We start from the raw sequence: 17,206 nt of genomic DNA on the forward strand, positions 1-17,206 counted from the left end.
ACGCTCGACATCATTTGACTATCGACTTTTGCTTGAGATTTGTTTAGCATAAAAGTCTTAACTTCCTCCCTCACATGTTTGACCTTTGTGCCTAAGTTTCTTAACTATTTTGCAAGTTTTGTGATAACATCTTCCTCTTCTTCATCAACATCATCTGTTTCAAGTTATCATTTGACTATCGACTTTTGCTTGAGATTTGTTTAGCATAAAAGTCTTAACCTCCTCCCTCACATGTTCGGGACATTTAGGGCATTTAGTGACATTTTTACAGCCACCAACTAAGTGTTGTTTAAAACGATGTGCCCCTCCCTTTGTCACTTTATCACAAAAACAACAATGCCAATTAACTCTATTATTAGGTTCTGGTTTTCCATATTTTCTAGCCGGGTCCGCCAGTGGAAGGAAGGGACTCTTCGGTCATGTTCCAAGAATCCAAGCTGAAATAACAAAGTTGGACATAATTAGAGTTTTTGAGCTCTACAAGATAAACTAAAAAACAGAAAGAAAAATAAAGCAAAAGCAATTAAAAAGCAGAAGACTTTTAAAAAAATATACAAACTGGAAAAACAAAAAAAGTTAAAAAAATAGAACAATGTAGAACCTCTATAAACAGGAAAAGAAAAAAAAAAAAAACGTAATCTGAAAATAGAAAACAGTAACAAGATAAACATGCTAAATAAAAGCAAGCATACCTGGTTTTCAGCAATTTCCACCAAAGCTCGACTGGTTTTCGACGAGAATTGGTTAACGGGAATTGGTGACTAGTGTTTTAGTTTACGAATAATATGTTTTCTCTCTCTTCTTTTTCTTTTATTAAAGCCTGGTTATTTTTTTTTTTTTTAATATTTAACTTCGTCTGATTATGATTATTTGGCAGCACACCGTCTGGTTGCTAGCATCTGACTTGTGTCCTAGCTCGTCTAAAAGCTAAATTTGCTTCAATCACTTGTCTCTTTCCTTCCCCTTTCCTCAAGTTAGCTTCTGCTATTTCAAGAGTTTGTTGACCTTCTTGTGAATCAATGTCACTACCCAGTGGAGTCTTTATTTAAAATACCTCTTGGATTGGACTCTAACGACTGCTTTGGAAATTGAATTTATAACAAATCCTCTATTTTTCGATTTTTTTAATTAGAAAAAGCAAAAGAAAAAAAAAAGAGAAAGATGGAAAGGCTTCTCTTTATAAGAATTGCACGAGACACAACCCCCCTACCCCATAGTAGCTTAGCGAGGGCCAAACTCTGCTTTGGTCCACCTTTAATAGAATAGATTTTTCTTTCTTTTTTGGTTGTTTAGGAAGAAAATATCCTTTAGCTCTAATGTTAATCGGCCAATGAACCGTTAAATTGCAGTTGAAGACGTTCGGCACGAGCAAGGTCCCCCAAGGGGGATGAGTTGGGGAAAGCTCGAACCAATTCTTACAGTTTTAGCACGTGTTCGTTAGTGCTTTATATAAGCAAAGCGGCACCTCAAAGCGCCTCACGCCTTAAGGTAAATGCGATGGTGTGCCTCGTGGACTTCGCAACGCTATGGGAGGCGTTTTTTAGGCCGCCTCGCACCTTAAGTGCGCCTAGGCGCAGTTTTAATACTTAACGGCTGTCCCATATAACAAAGCAAGCCTTATTACCTATTCGATAGAATTTCCCCTTTGATTTATGGGGCACGCTAGGATCACATAAAAATCCGCCACACGCTTCCACTTCAACCACCCCGTTCTGATCCTATGAGCTACTTCTCCATCCCATTCTCCATCCTTTTGAATAATAAACCTAAATATCGAAAGACAATCTTCCCATCCAAGGTGATCACCCACCCTTGTTTCGAGACACGCTAAACTCACATTCCTGATATGTCGTCTTATTTCTGCTCACCTTTAAGCCACGTGACTCCAAAGTCCGTCTCCGCAATTCCAACTTACTTTCCACACCTTCAATCGTCTCATCAATTAACACAATATCGTTAGCAAACATCATGCACCATGGTATATCATCTTGAATTGGGCTTGTCAATTCTTCCATGACTATTTGAAAAAGATTTAAGACTAAATGTAGAACCTTGATGAACTCCAATTGTTATAGTAAACTCTTCAATTTACTTACTTCATATGAGAAGAGAAAAAATAAGTTTGGATTAGTTAGAAAAATTAAGTTTTGATCATACTTTATCGCATGTGCGATATTTAATCGCTAGATATCTTTAAGTTCTGTAATGAAAAAATGTATAAAGTACATATTAACAAATTACACATTATTACAAATCTAACAATATCCTGCTTGATATACTTAAGCCATTCTTTTACTATTGCTCATGGGCTCACTTTTTTGGTAGTGTGACAAAGGAAGAGAAAGAGGGGTCAAATACAAAATTATTCATGTGATGTAAACATAAACTAAAGAATGAAATGTTAAATGTAAGTGTATATTTTGTTTCCTAAAATTGATATGGTTCAATATGTGAAACTCCCTGGGAAGGAAAGTGGTGCAATAATTATAGAATGGAGGAAGTATTTTTTTTTTTTTTTTTTTTTCGTATGGATTAACGTACATATAAGGTCAAAGTGTTGTCAAAAAATAAATTCATATCAACTAAGTAAAAATAAAGTGAACTAAACGTAGTCTAGTTCTTAACGATATAAAAAAAATAAATGTTTAGAGAATTAAAACCGTATAGACTTTGTAGGAAATGAAATAGCACATGCACAACTTTTTACATAAAAGCAAAGTAACCAATATCTAATGTAAATCTTTCTGATAATTAGCAATAATACATATCCCTCATGCCAAAACATATACACAATGCAGTTTCCCTATCTTCTCTCTTTCTCTTTGGAAATCTCCATAGCAAAACTGTAAAAGTCTCTTATCCTTTTGATCAAAAGAATTTGAGATTGAGATTTGAGAGTGAAAGAGTATTGATTCATAGACTACAAAAATTTCTGTTATCCAAATCTCCGTTCTTTCTATGTTGTACAATGATTCTAAATAGGGAATTCTAAAATCATCATTTTATTTCCTTAGCTTATAAAGCAAGTCTTGGAGGTGAGTTCATCTGACTTTTGCTAAAAGTAACTTCTAATTTTAAGAATACTATGGTGATTGTGGATGTAAAACTAAATTGTGGAATAATGTTGGTAGGTCCAAGTTTAATTCAATAAAAAATTGTCGTATAATATTCTGGCTTATGCCTTTTCTGCTAATATTATAAAGTGCACCGAAGTACCGAACCTTTTCTGCCTCATAATGTTCCTTGTCGATTTTCTTGGCTTTCCATTTTACTTTATCGTAGCGTCTAACAGTCTCGCTTTGAAATGCTTTAATTTAATGTTTCCCAAGGTTTTTTTTTTTTTCTTTTTTAATCTCCTTGATCTCTCCAATCTTGAGTAGTCTTGGCCCAAAATCTGGTTTGGTTAAGGCTTTTGAGGGGTCTTCTTACCTACCTAAGGAAATCATCTTCATTTTTTATAGTGATAGTATTACTTTTGCCAAAACTTATTTAATTATTGGGAAACAAAAAAAAAAAAGGGGGGGGGGGGGGGGGGGACAAATTTTAAAATAAAAGTTCCCTCAAGCTTGACTACACTCACAAATGCTTGTTATTAGCAATGTTCATTATTTCAGTATTTTTACAATGCCGTGAAAATGTTTAATATACTGATATAAATCATTTGGTTATTCTATCCCTTTAAAAATTTTTGTATGATGCAGATGTCTGAACTGGCAGACATTGCTCGATGTTCAGCAAATGCGCTGTCTGAAGATGATCGTTCAATGAATTATTTACTCACGTGTTTGGAGGATTTGAGCGTTGTCATTGGCCGTCGGAAATTTGATGCACTCACTGTAGAGACTTTTGGAGCCCGAATTGAGAAGTTGATTCGGTCAGTCTTTTCTCCGTTTTTTGTTTGTTTGTTTTTGTGTGTGTGTGTGTGTTTGTACTGGGGGTATGGCTCGAATTTTAAATTGAGGAAGCTATGGTTCTGCTGATGTTTGAGTATTAGGAGCTATGCTTATTGATTATACAGAGCTGATGCTTTAAGTAGCTTAAATGTTATTGATGCTCAGCTGTTTTGTTCATTTATAATTACACCCGAGTGCTTCATCACTGCCTTAATTTCTTCAGGGAAAAATATCTACAACTAGTGGAGCTGGTTGATAATGAGAAAATTGATCTTGTAAGTACTGTAATTGATGAAGATGCACCTTTGGAAGATGATGTCGTACGTAGTTTAAGAACCAGCCCTATTCATTCTGCCAAGGATCGCACGTCAATTGATGACTTTGAGATTATGAAACCTATTAGTCGTGGGGCATTTGGTCGGGTTTTCTTGGCTAAGAAACGAACAACAGGAGATCTTTTTGCTATAAAGGTACCCTTTTTCTCTGTCATCTTGAATGTATGTATAGTATGATGTTTTTGATTTGTTTGAATTTTGTGATACTTCTATTGGTGTTTCAATCCCATTATTTTTGACATTGTCACATGTAAATTTTGAAAGCCATCTATTACTCAATTAAATTTTGCTATTTATGTAGGTTTTGGCTAAGGCAGATATGATTCGCAAGAATGCTGTGGAGAGTATTTTAGCAGAACGCAATATTTTGATTTCTGTCCGCAATCCTTTTGTGGTGAGCAGGTCTATCTTGTTTTTCCTCTTCCCTTCCTTCAGTGAATGATAATCTCTTTATTCTCTATTTGTTATTATCAGGTTCGGTTCTTTTATTCATTTACTTGTCGTGAAAACTTGTATTTGGTTATGGAGTATTTGAATGGAGGAGATCTGTATTCACTGTTAAGGAATTTAGGCTGCTTAGAAGAAGATGTTGCTCGGGTCTACATAGCCGAAGTGGTTAGTTTTTTCCTTATACTTTCTCCGTTTCATATTATTTGCAACGATTAATCGTTGCAAATAATATGAAACGGAGGTAGTATCTTTTATCTTCTGGTTATATTTATCTTCAATTTCGTTATGAATGCAAGATTGCCTCAGCCTTGGATATTTTTCAGGTCCTTGCTTTAGAATATTTGCACTCTCTTCATGTGGTTCATCGTGATCTCAAGCCGGACAATCTATTAATTGCCCATGATGGTCATATCAAGGTATAAAATGATTATTGTGTCCGTTCAAATTTTTAACTCAATTTGCACATATTTGAAGCATACCTAACCTGATGGAGCTTGCATGGAAAATATGGCTTCTAATTTTATTAGTTACTCTTACAATTTGCCTTTGGTTTTGTGAAAAGCAAAGAACCACAATGTGAAGAATATACATAAAACTTAAGAAAAATAAAACTTTTAAAGTTATATTCTAAACTTTAATAGACGTGATTATTTTGTACGTTAAAATCTAATCAATTATATTGCTTAAGTGCACTAATTACAGAATGAGTAAAGTTGCTCTTCTGAATAAACAATGGAACATGTTGTACAACTCCTTTCTTCCATTCTACTTATCATTTCTTCCTCCTCTCCTAAAAAATTTTGCTTTTCTACACATTTATTTATCGTGCTTAAATTACAGAATTATTGTGGTTATTAATAATAACCCCATATGTTCATGAACCGGTACCTCATTCAGAATTTGAAAGATATTCTAATTTTAGACGAACAAATTGCGTCATCTATATGCGATTGCATCTTTTTGACAATGACTGCCTACATACCCGTCGGCTGAGATCACACCAATCTTAGTTTCATTACTTCTCTATAGTTTAGGATATTTAAGCCAAATCAGATTTTTAACTATCAGAAATTTAGAACAAATTAATAATGTCTATATGAAGTATTAGCTAATAACGTCTCTTGAAGCTCACTGCATTGTTTATATACTTACTCTCTAAATGCTACCTCCGTTAACCTTTATTTGCAACAAAGGGTGTTCGGACTTCGGACTCCTAGGCAAAAGTTTTTAAGTGTGATTATTGAAAAGTAAGGGCATATGCTTAAGCCCTTAAGTATTAATCCTACTACCTAAAAAAAAAAAACGAAAAACAATTACACAAAAATCCAGAACCACCAAACCTTCCAAACCACCGGAACCACCACAGCCATCGAAATCCAAAAGCCAAAACCACCACCGAAACCACCGGAATTCAACTACAAACCCTGGAAAACCACCGATGAACCACTGAAACCCTTCGACGAACCACCAAAACCACCCCCATCGAAACCCTTCGACGAACCACCAAAACCACCCCACCGAAACCCTTCAATGAACCACCAAAACCACCCCCATGAACCACCAAAATCAACGAAGAACCACCGAAACCCACGATCCACCCCCCACAAACCACCAAAATCAATGAAGAACCACCGAAATCCACGATCAACGAAGAACCATCGAAACCCACCAAAACCACCCCCACAAGAATCACCAAAATCCACAAACCTCCAAAATCAACCAAGACCACCGAAACCCACGATCCACCCCCACAAACCTGCAAACCCACCCTCAAACCACCTAATCCAACCACAAATACAAGCGAACCATTGACGAACAACCAAATCTGGAATTTGGTGAGAGATGAAGAAGATGAAGGAGAAAGAAGATAATGGGAAGATGAATTGAACTTAATCTGATTATTAGGGTGGGAAGGCTTAGATAATTAATCTAGATTAGGGTTAAAATGATTTGTAATTATGTATAGTTTTATGTGTTAATAATTTTTAAATGAGGGTATTTTGGTCATTTTGATAGAAAAAAGTTACCAAAATAGGAAAGAAATAAGTTTGTTGTAAATAATAGTTGCACCCTTTTTTGGTAAATGTTGCAAATAACTGTTAACGGAAGTCGTATATACTTTCTATTTTTATTTTCGCATTTGATTTTTTTTTTTAGCCCACCAATGTTTTAAGAACTTTTTTCCTTTGCTAAAGTTTTGTCAAACCTTTATGTTTTCTACTTCAACGTTTTAACCACTCTCTTAAAACTTTCTTGAATTTATTCATGGTTCTCTTTTAAAACTCCCTTAATTATTCAAAGCTCTTTCGTTTACTCACTTTACTCACCTTTTCCAAACTCCTTCACATGATGATTTTGTTATGGCCTTTTCTTTATATTGTACGATTCCTTATGACGATTCATGTCAGCTGGTCGCAAAATCTCAGGCTTTGTTGTTGTTGTTGTTGTTGTTGTTGAAGCTTACTGCATTTTTTCCACATTTGGTCAGTTGACAGACTTTGGGCTATCAAAAGTTGGTCTCATCAACAGCACTGATGATTTATCTGGCCCTGCCGTTAGTGGGACAACCATTTTTGAAGATGATCAACCGCAATTGTCTGCTTCAGAGAAGCAGCAGGAAAGAAGGAAGAAGCGTTCTGCAGTTGGAACACCTGACTATTTGGCACCTGAGATTCTTTTGGGAACAGGACATGGTTTGTCTTCCTTATCTTTTACTTTATATCCTGAATATAGAAATCTGCCTGATTTATATGAGGTATCAAATGTAATTTTCAACTAAATGGTTTAAAGGTCATCAACTTTTTGGTCCATTGGGTGTAGCCAGCCATTGGCGGACCGACTTAGGGGCCCGGGGTAGCACGTGCCCCCCTTCAAATAAAAAAAAAAATCGTTAAAAACTTGCTAAGGCCTGCAACAGTATTAATATAAAAGTTTTATTTGTGGATTTGTTAACAATGAATGGCGCTGCTTTGATGGTCGGGATACCAGTAGGAAGGTTATTATTTTATGTGGGTCAGGGGTTCGAAGCTGCTAGCATACAAATTTTGGTTTTTTAATATTTTAATCTTTGAAGGCTTTAAGAAAGCCTCTTAGCTCTCACATTTAATTCAGTTTCATACACTTTCCATTCATAGAAATTCTTCCCATTTTCATAACAGTGTTTCCAATGTTCGTGTTTAGCCATTAATATATACTTCATTTCTCTGTTTCTTTATAGTTGCAACACACAATTTATGTTAAAAGAATAAGAGTATAATCAAGTGGGTCATATGCTTTTAACAAAGGTAATAGCACAATTTTCACCATAAAAACCTTCTTTTTATAGTGTGTTGCAACTGTTGTTTCACATAACTATATACTCAATGTTTGATTGTATGGATAAAACATCCATATTATTCAACATTGTATATTTTTACACTACTTTTTTGTAAAACGAGTTAAAGTGGTTATGTAAATTTGTGATGATAAATACTTAAAATGGGACACTAAAAAAGATACCAAGGGAGTATACAACAATACAACCTGTCATATAAATGTTAGCTCAGTTTGTTCAATTGTTTGTTGTGTATATGTGACGATACCCTAAATAGTGTATAACGAGTATGAGTTTATACGTTATAGTTATGTAGGTTCCCGCCCCCCGCATGTAGTGCGCAGTGCTACCCTTACTTACAAATCCTGGATCCGTCACTGCCAGATGCATGGGCAAATTATTTGCAGCTATTAGTATAAAGCTGTGGAACTGTGCAATAGTTCTTGTAGAATAATCTATTTAATCGAACTTTTTACTCAGGCTTTTGGATGGATACTTAAAATAGATTGAGAAGAGCATTGTGTTGATACTTGATTCCTATATCTTTATTTCGCATTTACTTCAGTTTGTTTTTTCAAAAATTATTTATTTATGTGGTATCTGGGTTTTTATTCATTATTATAATAATTATGATTATTATTTATGTCTTTGTTTTTAGGAGCTACGGCTGATTGGTGGTCTGTTGGAGTTATTCTATTCGAACTCATTGTTGGAATCCCTCCCTTCAATGCTGAACATCCCCAGGTAATTTTTTACTTTTTATAATTTTGTTTGGTTATATTCTCTTTGTATTTCACCTTCAATATGGGCAGGACTAGTTGGCTCCTGCAATATGGCTTATTTATCTGTAAGAGTTGGTCATTGTAAAAGCTAGAGGATTAGTCCTCCTTTGAGAGTCGTGGAAAAGAATATACTTCTTTTTGGAAGTGTAGTTTCTAGTTTCAGATAATACCTTGGGTCCTAGGAAAATTGGCTAATGGATTAAAATGTTTGTTGCAATATGTCGAATGTGACGTAGGCATAACCTGGTATTTGAGTATTTTTGCGAAAAAAATGGGGCTCATCATCTAATATTATGTGTAGTTATTTATGCTGGAATACATCAGAAAATTTGAAGAATTTTTATTATGTAAGAACGACTAATAGTCCAAAAGTAAAAGAATTGAATAAAACTACAGAAACCTTAACCTTTGTCTTCTTTTTTTTTTTTTTTTTCTTCTTCCTATGTCTCTAATACACAAAGAAATCAATATGAAAATGAGGTTCACAAAGAAGAAATAAGATCCTGTGCAACTTTCTAGGTCACTGTAAAAATAGTGGTACCAATATCATAAAGCAGATGAGGTATATAATAGGAATTGTGTATTGAAATTAAAATTAGTTAACTTAAAATAGTCATGCTAATCTTGAAATCAGACTATAGAGAACTGGTTTTCAAGTGTCCAAATTCCAATATCTTTTTTGGTTTTCAAAAACACTGCAAACTTGCACCAATGACTTGGTGAAGATAGTAGATACTGATTAAGTGGAAACATTAAATCAAATAAATAGTGTAATGATAATAACACATACATCTAGTGGCGACGTGATAACTGTAGATTTATAAATTGCCTTAAAAAACTGTATATTTATTAAACAACGAAGAACCTAGAAAGAAAGGCATCTATCTAATCTAATCAACACCCAGTTGCTCCTATTATATTGTTCGCATGTGATTTTGATGCATCCACCTAGCATCATAGAAAGCTAAATATCTTCCTTATAAATGATACAATCCTTTGAAGCAGACTAGAAATAGTGTCCATGCATGTTTTCAGACTTGAAAATCTTTAATTAAGGCAGACTTTATTTCTCTTTATTTTAATACTTTTAGACTGGGTTAGGGGGATGTCATATTAACAATATCTATAAGCTGGACCTAATATGTCCATACCCAACTAACCAGAGCTGCATCATTTTAGTATGGGTGTGAAACTACAGAATGGAATTTCTATGGCTGAGATGGTGTGCTTGTTCTGGTCAAGAAGGAAACAATTTGTGTTAGAACTACAGAATATTAGCCACTTGGTGATGTGGGGGGTTTTTTTTTTGACCTACATATATTCATTATATGTAGAATTGCTTGCTCCAAGCAGTGTCAATGTCATTCTTTTTTCCTTCATTTGTTTGAGATACAAAAGACACACATGTTTTTAACAACACATTAGAAAAAAAATAAATTTATCCCATTAATAAAACACTTTTCAACCACTTAATCATCATCATTAGCTGTTGACTTCTAGTCTTATAAGTCTATTGGGACTGTGCACTGGTCTTTAACCGGACTGTACCTGATTCCCCGGAACCTGAATTATAAGATTCTGAAGATCGGGACTGACCAGTAAATAGTTGGTCTAGACTGGATTGGATCTCAATTTCATGTCCGATCCGGATTCAAACTAGGATAGACCTCAATTTTTATTTATTTAATTAATTGTTGTAATCAAGAATAAGCCGCAATCAGATATAGTTAAGTATAGGAAATCTCAAAAATATGACAAAAGGGGAAAGATCTTAATTCAAATAATCCTTATATACTATACCAAATTAATGAAAATTTTAAGCCCAACACTCTAGGGCCCCGTTTGGTTTGATGTAAAACATTTTCAATGTAAATTAGTTTTCGTGGAGAACATATTTTAAAGGAAAATTACAACTGCAAATTAGTTTTCCTTTGTTTGGTTACGTACAAAGAAAAAGAAAAAGAAAAATAAAAAATAGTTGTGGGAATGTGAGGATGGATGAGATGAAAGTAAAAGGAAGCAAGGAAAAGGGAGGAAAATGTGGCTTCCCTTTGTAAAATGAAAATGTTTACCATCATTATGGATGTTATCTTTTCACCATTGGGAAAATTGTTTTCTACTCCTTTACAAACCAACCAAAGGAAATGGAAAAAAAAGAGATAATCATTTTCCATGAAACCAATTTACATCAAACCAAACGGGGCCTAGATCTTAATTGATCTTATTCTTATGGAAAAAGGTCTTCAATTATAAAGTATAAGAAAATCTGCCACTTACAACCTGTTAAATTACCCATTTTGCGGGTTACAACCATCACCTTTTTTTTTTTTTTTTTTTTTTTTTTTTTTTTTTTTGTTTTTTGCAAATTACGACCTCGCTACACATTTTAAACTACAACCAAAATCCAATTTTCGGCCATTTTTACCGGAATATGACGTCATTATATCAATATATGATCCCAAACTAATATTGGCTCGGGGTTATCTTTTATATCAAAGAGTTATATTCCATGTAAAACGGGTTTCTGGTCCAAGCCATAACATTTTGGTTTTTACTTGTACCGGACTGGAAGCTCCAAATCTGTTTTTAACATGGATTGGGCCATTGAGTACCAAACTTGAATTCCTAGACTGGTGTATTTGTGCACACACCTTATTTTCAATGTAAGTAGTGTCGGTGTCCAACCCCATCTATTCTTGTAATACCAAGAAGTTGGTTCGTTAATAAAGAATTATGCGGGATCTCCTTTATTACCAAATTATCAATAGGTACAAAATCCCGGTAAGATATGGTAATTTACTGTCGGACACAACTACATCAAATCTTTAATTATCGAAGCCATAGATCTACAAATAGAGGGCTTTTGTTCACCTTTGTCAAAGGAATCCCATGATGGTGTTTACATTCACAAATCATTATGGGAAGTAGTCAGTGAGAATGCAGATCTTGAGTGGGGAAAAAAAAAAAAAGGATTTTAGCCCCTTGCTTTGCCTTGTGTGTTTTAAAACTAAGCATTCAAATTTGTAGAATAACCATTTAAAGGAATGGAAAAATTAATATATTTTTTTTAGTGTTAGTCTTTTTTCAATCTTGGTCATTTCATGCAGTTTTGTGCATGCGGTTGCTCGTCACTACATGGACATGAACACATGTTACGTCTTTCTTGGTTTTGAAGAATTCATGTTTTCCATGGGTAGTTTCGTTGTTAGTGCCTCATTTTAACAAATTCATTTCTCTTGTAGATAATTTTTGACAATATTCTCAATCGCAATATTCCCTGGCCTCGTGTTCCAGATGAAATGAGCTCTGAAGCAGCAGATCTTATAGACAAGTAAGTAACAAGAAGTTATTCGATGAGTTATTTGGCTTTATCTATGATCAGATGGTGTTCTGTCTGTCTATCATCTTAAATAATGTCGTCAGGATTTAAGGATACCTCAAGTTTGTTGGTTTGTTTTTTGTAGTTGTTAATTTTCCTGTTACCATGTTTGCAATCTAATTCTTAACAGTAGATTTGTAGGGACCAAGCTCATCAGAGTCATAATTATTAAATGACATACTGATTCTAACAAAAGTTAGTATCTAAAACAATTTGAAAATGGTTAAAAATTCCAGCATATCCTCACTAATCACTATATTTAGCAAAGGCTACAAAGTTTATATGTGAGAAAGGCAAAACTGTTGGCGAGTATATTTTGCGGCAATCTTGACGATTCATGTTAGCCAACCAAATCAATAGGACTTTCGTTTTTGTTGTTGTTCCAAGAAAAAAGTTTTTTTAAAAAAAAAGAGAAGGGGGGGGGGGGATTTGTGTGTGAGTTTCATATAAATGGGGCAGTTCAGAGATCCTTTCTGCCTCATATTATTTTATTAGAGCTTTAATTTTTGTCTATTTTCAATTTCAAGGTGCACATTTGTTTAATTATGTGTGTAATCAGCACCAGGCTCACATAAAAAAGACATAGACTTTAATGCCAACAGCCAACAAGAGTTTGCTGCTTAATAGGTTTTTGGGGAGGTTATTTCATCTAATCGTAATGGTCTGTATAGAATTCTGTTTATAGCTTTTATGTTAGTGTGGAATTGAATTAGCTAACATTTATAGTGAATCAGAGTTTCTGTGACCATGCTTTTTGATGGCCTGTAGGCCTAGGGTTATTAAAATTGAGAACAAGTATGCAAATTCTTTTTTAATTTCTGGTGCAGTTGCTTTATTCTATCTGTGTTGTTATAAGCTTACAATTTATAAAGACCAGTCACCAGAGCGGTTAACATGTTTGGTATGATGATATAATCAAGTTATAAGACCATGCCATGAGTTCTATAAATAGCTATAATGGAAAAGCTTTGATCAATTCTGATCTTTTCTACTATTAATTTTTTTCTTACAATCAAATGTATAATTCAGATTATTGACTGAAGATCCTAATCAGAGACTTGGAGCTAAAGGAGCATCAGAGGTAATACTGTGTTTCATCTAGGCTCTTAAATATCTTTCTTTTTAATTTCCTGTGAATGTATCATCTCTAATCCCATAAATTTACAATTTAGGTGAAGGCACATCCTTTCTTCAGAGATATTAACTGGGACACGCTGGCTAGGCAGAAGGTGCAACATTTAAGTTGATCTTAAACGCCTGTGACTATTGTTACTTATTAAATGTGTATACGCTATCTGATGTTTTAATTACCTCAGGCAGCATTTGTTCCTGCTTCAGAGAGTGCAGATGATACGAGTTACTTCACAAGTCGTTATTCTTGGAATCATTCAGATGATCATGTTAATGCAGCTAGTGAATTTGAAGACAGCAGTGATGATGGTTCTGCTAGTGGGAGCAGTGGCTATCTGAGTGACAAACAAGATGAATTGGTAATGTCTGTTGAAGTGGAACTTGTTACTTTGTCATCATTTTCCTTGACCACTAATGTATTGATATTGGTAATTTTGTCATCAGGGAGATGAATGCAGTGGATTGACAGAGTTTGAATCTGGCTCAGCTATCAATTACTCCTTTAGTAATTTCTCCTTCAAGGTGTGTTCTTGGCTCCAGCATATCTGTGAATTTATTTATATATATTTATTGATTATTGAAACACAGGAGGAAAAATATAAACCTTTTGAACAGACATTGCACCCAGAATTGCTAGGGCTTATTTCTTACCCTGTTTAAAAATTGTATTAGTATATAGTCTCTCTCTCTCTCTCCCTAAAATTGGGACAAAATTGAATTGAATAAAAGATTGCCATCAAAGGAATTAAGTAATAAGTCAGTGGAAATTAGGAAAATAGATGAAAACAGAAAGTGAGTAGAACCTAGGAAAATTGAGGAAGCGTATATTCTTGATGCTCAATTGTTTGACATCATGTGGCTTTTTATCTTCTTGGATTGCCTCTAAATGTTATTTGGTTTAACCAAATATTTTTATAAAATATTATGTAAATGATTAATGAACCCTTAACAAAGAATGTAAATGATTAATGAACCCTTAACAAAGAAAAAAAAAAAAGAAGATCAAATTTGAAGTTTTGGGTGAATTTTTTGCGATATTTGATCACTAAGTTATCAAAATCAGTGGCTGCTTGCTAATTTAATTTTGAAAAATACTTTTTATGATGCGTATATGATTGGACTAAGTAAGTAAAGTGACTAACATCGAGAATAAACTTTTAGAGGTGAATTGATCTGAAAAGTTCCAGGTTTCACCCATCTTAGTGTAGAATTTTATTTGTGAATGGTGCTGGCGTTGTGACGATGGTTATAAGTGATTGAGATTGATGGAAGGTTGAATACAATGGTGGGGTTTTTCATGGGAAAATTCTGTGGATTGGTGCAGGCCAATGGCACTGGGTGGTGTGGTTCACTGGTGGTTTGGCTTAGGCTAGTGGGGTGAATGGTCGTGGCAATGATAATTGTTGGGAGTAAGGTGTTGGTAGAAGGGGAATAGGGTGATGCAGTTTTGGGGGTTAACTTGCATTAAGAGTATTTTTATTTTTTTTTATGGGCAACAAAGTTATTAAATTCTCTTTTGTATAAACTGACATGCCATTGCTAGATGTTTCATCTAAAAAGATGAGAAACTATATTTGGGAGAAAATGGGGCATGGGGTGGGTGGGTTGGGGGATGGGGTGGGGGGGGGGTGGGGGAGGGAATAGCTACATGGACCAAATCAACAACCTATAATCCAAAGACGTAAGGTGCTTATCCACCCTCTATCACTGTACGGGGTATATTCAGGTGTTCTTGGGTTTGTTGTAAAGCCAAGGACGATTAAAGTAGGAAATATGATTAAGACAGGCTATATTCAATGTTTATGGGAGATTTATCATGTGTGAAATTGCACAAGTCAGGGAATCTCTCAGGCATGGGGTGGGTGGGTTGGGGGATGGGGTGGGGGGGGGGGGGGGGGGTGGGTGGGGGAGGGAATAGCTACATGGACCAAATCAACAACCTATAATCCAAAGACGTAAGGTGCTTATCCACCCTCTATCACTGTACGGGGTATATTCAGGTGTTCTTGGGTTTGTTGTAAAGCCAAGGACGATTAAAGTAGGAAATATGATTAAGACAGGCTATATTCAATGTTTATGGGAGATTTATCATGTGTGAAATTGCACAAGTCAGGGAATCTCTCAAGTTTTGATCGGATGTAAGTTCAATTTCTTTTGAATCAACTCTAGCATGAGCTCACAATAACTTATTGATTAAACTTAAATGTTATGGTCTCTGGTATCCCATTTAACCAAGTTTTGTAGAAGTATATGTTGCAATTTGTTATTTGCAGAAGTATATGTTTTCAAGGAGGAAATTACCATGGTTCATTACTTCATTCTCATTCTCCTGTGTTTCTCTTTATTGTTTTCTCCAGAATCTCTCTCAGCTTGCTTCAATCAACATTGATTTACTTAGCAAAGGTTGGAAAGATGATCCGCCCCCAAATTCAAACGTTTGACTACCATGTATTCCCTGAGTCAAGAGTGCCCTGGGATTCCCTGTTTGATTGTACAACCTGTAAATGTATGATCTCATCTACATTCATAAGCTTTAATTATATTCATACCTGCCATTGTTTCATTACAAGCATGATTGCATTTTTGCAGAAATAGAAGCAGCTATTAGAGAACATACAATGGAATGTGTCTAACCTCATACACTGCAACAAATTTTGTATTGAGGGGTTGCTGATGTCGTTGAGGTTTTTTGTTCAATTCCGGAACTTAGAATGTTAACAACCATTGATAATTTTCTTATGGAAGAATTTGGGTTGGAGAGGGGGGCATGACTGCATGAGGGTGTAATAATATGTGTATATTGTTGAATTTGCCTGCACATGTGCTACATTTGTTTGCAACATTAATGAAAAAACATCCCCATTTACCAAATTTTAGTTGTGTACACCCTACCAATTTACTTAGTAAAATTGGTTTTAACTACCTTTGTCATTATCAATTGACTCACCGTTGTAATTGAACAATGGTTAATGACCCAAAAAATTGGTTTCAACTACATTTGTTAATAGTAATTGACCAGACCCAAAAATAACATGAAATTAGATGTCAACTCGACTTGTATTTTATCGAACCCAAAATAAGTTCAATTAAAATTACTCTTGAGTTTAATACTTAATGTGATTACAATGATAAGGGTCGTAATTTTGGCTTAACAATATTGATACATTGTTATTTTTCGTAACTTATGATATACAATATACCTGATACCTCTTCTATGCAATTATACAGGTTCAAACCCCTATTCTAAAGATTATCCAACTCAACAATCATCGGACTAAGCCTAACTCGTATTCGAATTTAGCAACCATAAAAGTATAACACAAACTAGTGGGTGCGGACGTCCGCACCCAAAGTTCGTGCGGGCGCCTCTTTAATCTACAAAAATCTCCCTTACCCCTGCTATGCCATTTTTCCTGGCGTATACTTGACTCGAAAATTGACTTAACCCACATAAACCTGATGACCTTGAATCTCGAATTTGAGGTTAAATACTCGTTTTCTTCTCTCTCCACGTCGTCTCCGCCATAGCTCAAGCTCCTACTGAAGCTCTGACAGCATCTCCTCTTACCATGGTCACATCTCCCTCTGGATTTCCTCTCTCTTCACCACCATAGACGCAGGCTGTAATTATTAGGTGAGGTTGGCTGAGTAATTACTGTAGTGGCTAGTTAATTGTGGTGGGCGGTGGCTGGGTAATTATGGTGGCTTGTTAGGGTCGTGAGTTTAGGTGAGTGATTTGACTTTCATTTGATTCAAAAAGATTTGTATAATGCGTTTGGCTTTCATTTGATTCAATTAGCTTTGTTGAATGCATTTGACTTTTATTTAATTCAAAAAGCTTTGTTTGAATGTGTTTGACTTTCATTTGACTCAATTAACTTTGTTGAATGCATTTGACTTTCATTTGATTCAAAAAGCTTTGT

The 17,206-nt window shown here is 34.9% G+C and overlaps 1 protein-coding gene across 4 annotated transcripts in view; it reads left to right on the plus strand.

Annotated features, from left to right (window-relative positions):
• LOC145612329 (putative serine/threonine protein kinase IREH1) overlaps window positions 1–17,002 on the plus strand; it is a 29,129-nt gene extending 12,127 nt beyond the window's left edge. For 2 of the 4 annotated variants that reach the window (XR_014106575.1, XR_014106577.1), the window contains exons 5-18: window positions 3,702–3,874; window positions 4,117–4,363; window positions 4,530–4,622; window positions 4,703–4,843; window positions 5,002–5,094; window positions 7,167–7,371; window positions 8,650–8,735; window positions 12,016–12,104; window positions 13,182–13,233; window positions 13,325–13,381; window positions 13,469–13,642; window positions 13,728–13,805; window positions 15,641–15,789; window positions 15,873–16,148. Coding sequence is in view for 1 of the 4 variants with exons in the window: in XM_081667701.1 (XP_081523827.1) it covers window positions 3,702–3,874; window positions 4,117–4,363; window positions 4,530–4,622; window positions 4,703–4,843; window positions 5,002–5,094; window positions 7,167–7,371; window positions 8,650–8,735; window positions 12,016–12,104; window positions 13,182–13,233; window positions 13,325–13,381; window positions 13,469–13,642; window positions 13,728–13,805; window positions 15,641–15,724 (1,572 nt within the window). In the remaining 3 variants the exon portion in view is untranslated. Of the gene's footprint in view, window positions 1–3,701; window positions 3,875–4,116; window positions 4,364–4,529; window positions 4,623–4,702; window positions 4,844–5,001; window positions 5,095–7,166; window positions 7,372–8,649; window positions 8,736–12,015; window positions 12,105–13,181; window positions 13,234–13,324; window positions 13,382–13,468; window positions 13,643–13,727; window positions 13,806–15,640; window positions 16,149–16,511 lie in introns of those variants that run through there. The other 2 variants (XR_014106576.1, XM_081667701.1) reach the window with 2 other exon arrangements.
• Window positions 17,003–17,206: the final 204 nt, after the last annotated feature.

Source organism: Chenopodium album, chromosome 24 (genome assembly GCF_948465745.1).
Source record: "Chenopodium album chromosome 24, dcCheAlbu1.1, whole genome shotgun sequence".
Classification (NCBI taxonomy): domain Eukaryota; kingdom Viridiplantae; phylum Streptophyta; class Magnoliopsida; order Caryophyllales; family Amaranthaceae; genus Chenopodium; species Chenopodium album.